The sequence below is a fragment of the Gloeophyllum trabeum genome, assembly GCF_000344685.1.
Source record: "Gloeophyllum trabeum ATCC 11539 unplaced genomic scaffold GLOTRscaffold_00003, whole genome shotgun sequence".
Lineage (NCBI taxonomy): Eukaryota > Fungi > Basidiomycota > Agaricomycetes > Gloeophyllales > Gloeophyllaceae > Gloeophyllum > Gloeophyllum trabeum.
In genome coordinates this window covers 113,658-122,488 of record NW_006920412.1, presented here as the reverse complement: position 1 = coordinate 122,488, position 8,831 = coordinate 113,658, and the positions used below count along the sequence as shown (strand labels likewise).

The window sequence follows — 8,831 nt, the reverse complement described above, 5'->3', positions numbered from 1 at the left end:
TAGACTATCATATTGCACTTGCATACTAGTATGATGGCTCCCGGATTCTCCGGATACAATACTAGGTTATAAAGTATAATATGTTATGTCTAGTTATACATGTATACACACCTATCAAATTGTTAGGAAGTCTCGTCTGCTTGCCGACAGGCCACAGCAGATGTTCAGTGGACTTAGAGCGGACACCATCCAGTGACAGAGTCACATATGTGACATGAGTGACTTATATGTTATATTTATTCGAATGCAATAGTCTGGGGCCCAGTTTTCCGGCTCGGAAAGCTTCCCAGTACTTCAAACAAATATTCTGAGGAGTTTTTGTATCTTACAATCACTCCCATAAGCCGTGATGAAGCAGAAGATGGGCTGGGGATACATCAGTCACAAACCATGTCACGTCACCCACTCACAGTGCGCTGCGCGATTATCAACAGTGCGCTGCGCTGGAATAAAAGTGCAAACGGAACGTCATACTCCTCTTTTCCCCGGTCCAGTTATCACTGATATGGGATCAGATTGCACCCAATGTATCGTTGGACGAAGCCGCAACGCTGCCCATCGCCGTGTCGACTGTTGCGATTGGGCTGTTCGGGACCGTCAACTACGAGGGCCCTGGCGGCGCCGGAATGACCGCGTCGTGCGTGGGAAGAGAGCGGTCGCGATAAGTATGCTGGTAAGCCCATCCTCGTATTTGGGGATCGTCCTCCGTTGGGCAAGTCGGTAAGTGCGGCCAGATTTCCAGAGGACGCGTGCTCATCCATACTCGCGGTGTCGCAGCCGTCCAGGTGGCGAAGCTCTCGGGATTTGAGCCTATCATCGCGACCGCGTCGCCGCATAACGAATCCCTCGTGCGTTCTCTGGGTGCGACACACTTCGTCGACCGGAGCCTCTCCGAAGACGTGCTCTGCGCAGCCGTGTCGTCCATCGCCACCTCCCCGCTCGACATCATATACGGCACGATCGGCACTCCCGACACGCAGCGCACTGCGTACTACCTGCTGGCGTGCGGAGGCACGTTGGTGAGCACCGTGCCGGTGGTGCTCGGCGCGGAGGTGCTGGAGGAGGGCAAGCGCGCGATACAGGTGAAGGGGAGCGTGTATATCCCGAGTCACCAGAACAAGGCAGCGGCGCTGTTTGGGGCGATCGAGGGGCTGACACGGTAGAGGATACATCGGCAGCTGCTGCAAGCGGATATTGTACCCGTTTCATGGTTGTTATGGCTAATAAACTTGAAGAACAATACCATTCCGAGCCTGTCAAAAGGTTGCAATTGCGCAAACGTACCTATGGATGCTGCGACCTATCTGATCTGACACTACAACGAAGCCCTACAGTATGACAATAGCTGCGGAGCGTCCAGAAGGGCATCCTGTAACACAAGCGTGAAAAGCGTTGGCACTTTAAAGTCTACCAGAATAACCTGGGGTTAGGGTCTTGTCACGTGAATGTCCCATGCCGAATCCCGATGAAATGGCACAGTTGAACTCAACTCGAGGGGCCCTGTTCTGGCTTAAACTGTCGCTGGAATACTGTCTTTCTGCTCTCAACGATGCATAGGCAACGCACTCTGTCACAGAAAACCGCCTCTTCGTCCAGCTCAGGCCATCCGTTGAACGCGAGCACACCATGGAATGCGAGCACGCGACCCTCGAGGGCCAGAGTCACAAGCCTCTCCTCACTGCCCGAATTCGCGAAGGCCCTCATAAATCCTCGCAAGAGCTTTCTTCCATCCGTCTCATCCCTATCCACCTCTCCTCGTGCCCATGCCTCGAACGCACCCACGCCTCCCACCCCCTCATCTGTTGCGATCTACCTTCTTCTCACCAGAATTCTGCCACCCGAGATTGTTATACCGATTTTGAATTTCTCTGGCCACTACCATCGTCTTTCTGCTCACCGTCGTCTCGAAACGGTTGTATCTGCGCGAGGACTGAGTGTCAACGAGCGCGAGCGGCGCAGGAAAGTCTACCTGGATGTAGAGGTGGCAGGGACGAAGCCTATCAGGAAGATCGTATGGGCGTTACGCATGCCGAGTCTACTGAATGGAGTGAGAATGCGTGCGGGAGGTAACGGAGTGTGGGTAGGCACAGGCGGGCAACGGACCCGGGATGTCCATCCGTTTGAGGTATCTCTCTACCGACGTTCTTCGCCGTCTTGCTCTGCTGTCGAACATTCTTCGCCTTCGCCGGAGTCTCCGGCGTACGCGGAGATCATACGCGTCCCGCTCACCATCCCCGTCCCTGCGCAGTCCAAGACGCGGTACATCGTGACCTGGAGCGCCGACCATGAGTTGGTGCGGAGTATAAAAACCGGAGACAGGATTAAGCTGGTTCTACCGGCGGTGTATGGGCGTGAGCGGGGGGACATGTATTCGGGCGAGTGGATGGCGGGTGAGGGTGGTTTTGTGCGAGGGGAAATTTGGGAGGCGGAGTGTTTCGTATACGAAGAGTGGTAAGGCTAGGGTGGACATCATTGGGAGACGTGAGTGCGAGCTCCGTTTCTATTGCTCTGGATTTGGATGAATGGGTTGTAGATTGTGCTTCGATAGTCTTAGGGGCCATAGCAGGCTCGCTCAGCCAATCGGTATCTGATGCTTTCGCTGCCGCGGATAGAAAACAGGAATCGTCTACTCATATGATGTACCGCCAGCGGGGAGAAGATGATGAATCGTAGTAAATAGTGAGAAGTCGGAATCGATTCAAAATCTTGGTAATGAGCCCACTCGCGCTATATCTCCACGCGATGCACCCGTCTGCCCACTGCGTGTACGGGAGGGTTTCGAATGATCTCGGTGAGCTGCCGTGATATCGCATTTTCATCGTGGATGTTGTCTGAATTATATCGGACACCCCGTATACCAGGAGAAGCTTCAAAGCTCCCATAACATTGACTTCGGGCTTGTGCTGTGTCGAACGGGGGCGTCAGGGTTCCTTATTTCCTATAGTATGCCGCTGCCCCTAAGTACAGGATGTCAGAATCGAAAGCAGCGTTTACACAGCCTTACAGGTATACATAGCCTCCGTGGCGCCCCAGTTTATATCTGTCCTATGATGACCTTCGAGCACCGGAGATAGTTCATTCTTTTTTTCTGCCCCTCGGTGCCGTACCCGCACAGCGTCTCCTCTGTCGGCATGGGAAGCGAATTGATTTACACGCTGGAGGTAGGCACTCGTCAGTCTATTCATGACTTTCACTGCGCTTACTAATGACATTCGTGAGGTGCTGTGTAGGAGTGATGACATTCGAAGATTTCGCACCGCTAATGCACACGCTCCTCGGTGCCTTAAGTTCGGATCTACGTGGTTTGTTCAGGGCTCAATGCGATGCTGAGACAGATGAAGTACATGTGCTGATAAGCATCGCATCGATAAAACCCTTGATACATTGTACGTTTGCAATGCGCCTCGTACATGACTGCATGGGAGCATACGAGTTTGTACGATATTTCTTCTTCTCATATTTCATTCAGCCATCTCCATGCATCTCGCGTTGGAACCAATCGCCATCCCGTTGCACGAAAGGTTCGTCTCTCACATTCATCTCGTGCTACTGGACTGTTCACTAATGCGTGCTGTCCATCGTTTCATCATCGCGCAGTCAGAATGGTCTCGCCGACACCGATGCCGCACTTGGAATAATCGACAACACCTAGTGATAGTGAAAAGCTTACGACTGAAAACCCGTGTGGCATCCGTACGGGCATAGAACCGCAATACAACGTCAGCGGCGGAAGTCACGCGTCTAACCCTTCGACGTCCTCGAGCATCCGACAGACACGGGAAGCTGATACATTTCACGACTCATCTAATATTGCGACGTCATCTACGAGTAAGGAGGTCCATGCTAACGCAGCTACCGACAAACATCAGAATGCTTCCCAAGCGTATTATCCAAAATTGATCTCCGATACTAACCCATTTCCAAAGACTGATGGGGCGAATGAGTCTTGCCTGCCTGCAAGCATTTGCTAGCGAACCGGTGCCCTTCTTCGGCGTCACTGGCTACTATTTTGTATCGTATCCACCACGATATGCGAAGGCTGCAGTATACCCGTAGGATGGACTCTTCGCATTCTCCCCTTCGATGGAAGAGCTGGGGATGGCTCAGAATCTGTGGGTCATCGGTCTATGTGAGGTGGCGATTTACCCTGACGCACACTAGATACTTCTATACGCGAATCTCCTTGAGGTTGACGCTGAAGGTAGAGCTATGTCTCTTGACTGGCTTGTCTCCATGTCTACCGGCGGGTGCGCGCAGTATCCTGATAGTCTCGTGAATATCTGCTTCGATCTGTAAGTCCTCTCATTATCTTCCAGAGCACGGATTACCATGGGACGTGGTCTGACGCGTATTCCACAAGGAATATCCTGGGAAATTCTAGTTCTACCCCTGCAAGCAACGATTTCCCCACTGTTCCGCTTTTTACCCTCAACACGACGGTCGCATGTGCAGGAAACCTCTCATCTAGGAGATACTTCATCACTCCATATTTCCGGACCCAAAGTGCTGTCACAAATATTCATAACAGCCGCACACCACAATCATACCCTTTCGACTGGTATGGAACCTCTGTGCACGCTGTATGTATTATGCCTTTGTTCATATCCCAGCACACGATACAGGTATACGGCCAACATTTTTATGCTTGCATCGAGCTCCGATGGAACATTTCTTTCCGTCGGGATCCCGGAGACATCGGGTGTCGCAGTGTGAGTATACAATTTCTATACTCATGAGTAGTACCTACCATTCTGACTGCGGCCCGAATGTAGGGGATTCAATGTCATGAATGATAGAGCTAACCCATTCAAAGGAGAACTTCCTCGTCATTCCCTCATTTCTACGTTTACAATCACTCGAGGCAACGTGGTGGTGCTATACACGATGATCATCATTGTGGCAATCTGCTAGTCGCATTTGGTCCAGTGACCACCGCTGGCGCTTCTACCGATCTTCAGGGCTTGTGGCCTTGATATTTCTTTACACCTGCATCGCTGTGGTGCTATTCAAGAAGGGCATCCCAGCTACGGTACTTGTCCTTCCGGTCGCGACACTATTTGCGTCCACAGAACTGCGAAGTACTTTGTCCGGAGCACCCTCAGATTTTGGTCGGTCCTCATCTCACCCTAACCGTTCCAGCGTATACTACGTCTCCAGCTCTGATTCCGTCTGCACCTTGAATCGGCCCTGAGGCGGCTTCTTATTCCACAACCTAGAAAAGCAAACGCGAGCGCTCGGAGGATCACAGGAAATAGCTGACGAACAACGTGGGTTGTTGTTAGTGTCGCTGTGGCCTCACCTTCATGTTTCGTAGTGACTGACAAGCGAGTGACAAAAGCCTTGAGTCCCGAAGGTCTCATAGAACCAAAGCCCGCAGGGATATTAAACTAGTAGCATGACGACCAGAAAGACCAACAAATATACATTTTGCCGATGAGAGAAGAGTGTGATATGTGGTGGCTGTGAGGCCCCAAGCTCATGTACGGCAAGGTTTGAACTGCGATTCGATAACTTTGTGTTAGATGCTCAGTACGTAACAAAGCCCGTTTCCCGTACTGTCCTGTAGATGCAAGTTAAGACCATGAGAATGAATAGTGTTGATCTTGAAAACCCACATTATATACCACTATATTGTCAGCGGTCACCGCTAATTCCAAGCACCCCCTCGGACGCCGAATCGCGGGAGGCAAAGAGAAGGTTCTCTTCGCACAAGGCAGAAACATAGAATGATTGACCCAGAACGTCTCGTCAGGGTCCATCGCAACATGTGCTTTCATTCGTCCACCTTGCAACCCCCGTTGAATCCTGTGGACACGGAAGTCGAAGAGTGTCACTGTGTTGTCCATCACAGTGTACGAGTCCATAATGCGGTCGATTGGGTTGAACCAGTCAATGAAACGCTGGCAGGCAACCGACTGCATACGTCGAGAGGGAAAATAATTGTAGACGGGTCCTGTCATGACCGTATTTGACCCCCACTCTTCCCATGGGCATACTCTAATGGGATCGGGCTGTCCGAGCGTCTGTCGGATTCTGGAAGTAAGCTCGGCCGCCGGAATGACATGTGTAACCCGAAAGTCGTGCTGCTCCTCGAAACTACCTCGCTCGTGATACATTTGGACGAGGAAGTACACGTCCGTCGGGGCCCCCCGAAAGAGAGCAGCGTCCTCCGATTCAGGTAGAGACGCAACGGACGGAATTGTCTCCAATTCCATCATGAGGAGGTGCTCCTCATAGAGCGGATATTGGAACGTGTAGCAAGGCATCTCCCCGGTCCATGGGATGGGTTTGGTGCATGCCGAGCGCTTGTCTATATTATAAGCCTCCAAGCGTGGCTTCCCACCTTCCCAGGGGAGGACAGTTGTAAGGAGGAATCCATCCCCGAACGTGAAGTCCTCAATGCGAGACGCGCCACTCAGCCACTGAGACGCTCGACGTGAGGGAAGAACGAGAAGAAATGTGAGTATTCATTGTATGAACTTACCATACGTACTGTGCCTTCTTTCCAGGACCAGACGACTAGATGAGGCTCAGTGCGATGCTCGCCCAAAGCATTTGGAATCATAGCGCCGACAAACGCCCCTGACAATCGAAGCTGGCACCGGTCTCTGGTATCCACACCGTACGGAAGCGGTGTGCTCGAATGGACTGCCTGCGGGTGCGCTTTTCCAGTCGAAAGAGACAGAAAGTATATCATCTGCTCTTCATGATTGCCCGCAGCCCGATCTTGGCTCGGTGCTCGGGAAAGGATCACAAGGAGATCTTGGCCAACATCAATCGCATAGTCTTTGATCATAAAGCCTATATCGTCATAGCGCCATTCCCTGGCGTTGACTCCTCGTGCGTGCCCTGGGAGTATGTTGAACACTAGCGTCGATGAGTCGAAACATCGACCAAGGACGTTGCCCGAGAGACGAAGCATAGGACCTCTACCGCAGTGGAGTTTCTCCACGGATCCAAACTGCGCTCCGGCCCAAGAGTCGCTATATTTACGCAAATGCTGCAATCGTTCCGCGGTAGTTACGTGACTCGGCGGTCCATCCTCCATACCAGCAATCGCAAGCTCGACCTTGTATTGAAGAGTAATGGATTGATCGATGACTTCTTTCATATGTCGATTCACCTAGGCCGTATCGCATCCAGGTTCAGCCTACTGGAATTCAAGGAGCAACGCCGAGGATCATCGTACCTGGCGACAAGCCACCAGAGTTTCCATTTCCACCTTCGCGAGAATGTTCTCCAATAGTTCAGTCGGGAGTTCATCGATCACAGCCTATAAGAATTGCTACAGAGTCACTCTCGATAGACAGGCTGAGTCCTGTCCTACAAGGCCTCACCATTTGCAGATGAACAGGATGATCAACAGCTGTCGTCAGTCAATCGTCCGAACGTCTAATGCACTGGAAATCAGACGTAACTTTTCGGTCCTCCTGTTGATAGGTAAATATGCAACCACATACCTTGGCTGCCTCAGAGCTCCTGTGTGACGAATGTGTACTTGTCGTGTCCGCTGAACACCGCTAAAACCAGTGTGGCTGCTGGACGGCACCGGGCAGATGCCGTAAAGGTCCCGGCAACTTCGGCTCGATAATGATACCACTGCAGTAAAAAGAAAATAAAAATAAAAAGAAAAAATAAAAAGGGGGAAGGCTCAGGGAGCCATGTGGCAACATCCAAATATGGCTATTTGTGGCTGGAAGGCTGCTTTTTGCTCATGAGCTAGTCATGCAACATCCCGCTGCTCGCCCATGAGGCAGGAGATGTATTTCTAGGACTCTGGTTCTCGCAAATTTGATGTGCAATTCATTTTTCTCCCCGGCCTTCGATCGGGTATTGACTGAGTATCTAAGAAAATACCCCTTACCGATTGCCCACAACACCTACATGGCTCAGGTAGCTACAAGTAAGAGATCTTCTGAAGGATTCATAGTACACAACGTGCTTTCTGCTCACTGCGATATCGAATGCGAGACGCTTGGTGCACATTTCCCACGCTTAGAACCCCGCACAATATCAGCGGTGGCTGCGACTAAAGTCCTCGCCTGCAAGCTTTCCGGCTGTGTACCTCTCGCCACAAGTATGCAGTACACTCTTGACTTCAGGACAGAGTATGGCATAGAAGTATCAGGTTTTTTGAACGGCTATATACAGGTATACAGTTTGTTCATGATATTGAGCGGAGTTCGAACCTCGCTAATGAGCTCGGCAACACCCGCCTCGTGCTCGCAGCAACAAGGCTGACATGGCGGCCGCGACGCAATTATAAAAATTTGAGACTATACAAAGTTTTATAGCATGCTCTTTAAGGGATAATTCTAATCAGCAACCCCCCTGAGAAGCAACAACCCCTCAGCAACCCATACCATTAGCCAGCAACCCGGGTTGTCCACCAGCAGTCACATGTGACATCAAGGTTTGCTAATCTGCATTCTGCCTGGTTACTTACAGTTGTTTGCATATGAAACCGAAAATCGGGTTTCCGTGAGCATTGTTTGTTCGAGCCAAATATACCCATATGCAGTAATGCGAGATGGCTTCTTGTGACTGCGTGACTGTCAGATAGCATTCATCGACGTCTCGAACTTGAAGTATCGACTGGCTGGTACCATGGTTCACCTCACTCGACAACTACGTGAACGTATCATTGTCTGGCGCCATGAGCAAAACAAGACACTCCGAGTGATTTCTGAGCTTGCGGGATGCAGCATAAGCACAGTCTTCGAAGTTCTCCGACTCTACACGGAATACGGCACAGTCATCAACCCGAATGCTAGACCTCGAGGCCGGCCGCGCACTCTGGACATGCAGGATATGAACTTCGTGCGATCAGT

General features: G+C 51.2%; 3 protein-coding genes across 3 annotated transcripts in view; 2 read left to right on the top strand and 1 right to left on the bottom strand.

Moving 5' to 3' along the window:
* The window catches only part of GLOTRDRAFT_15937 (GroES-like protein), a gene marked incomplete at both ends in the record, with an annotated part of 6,117 nt that extends 5,230 nt beyond the window's left edge, over positions 1-887 (top strand). The window contains 3 exon segments of the mRNA XM_007864603.1: positions 516-634; positions 654-724; positions 778-887. Of these exon segments, the coding sequence (XP_007862794.1) occupies positions 516-634; positions 654-724; positions 778-887 (300 nt within the window).
* A 662-nt stretch (positions 888-1,549) lies between these two features.
* Positions 1,550-2,627, top strand: GLOTRDRAFT_119784 (uncharacterized protein; the record flags this gene model as incomplete). The annotated part of the gene is made up of 1 exon (XM_007864909.1): positions 1,550-2,627. The coding sequence occupies one exon, from the start codon at positions 1,550-1,552 to the stop codon at positions 2,453-2,455; it is 906 nt and encodes a 301-aa protein (XP_007863100.1). The 3' UTR covers positions 2,456-2,627.
* A 2,891-nt stretch (positions 2,628-5,518) lies between these two features.
* On the bottom strand, positions 5,519-7,111 carry GLOTRDRAFT_126221 (uncharacterized protein; the record flags this gene model as incomplete). The annotated part of the gene is made up of 3 exons (XM_007864908.1): positions 5,519-5,560; positions 5,616-6,422; positions 6,485-7,111. The coding sequence occupies 3 exons, from the start codon at positions 7,109-7,111 to the stop codon at positions 5,519-5,521; spliced, it is 1,476 nt and encodes a 491-aa protein (XP_007863099.1).
* Between the last annotated feature and the right edge of the window lie 1,720 nt (positions 7,112-8,831).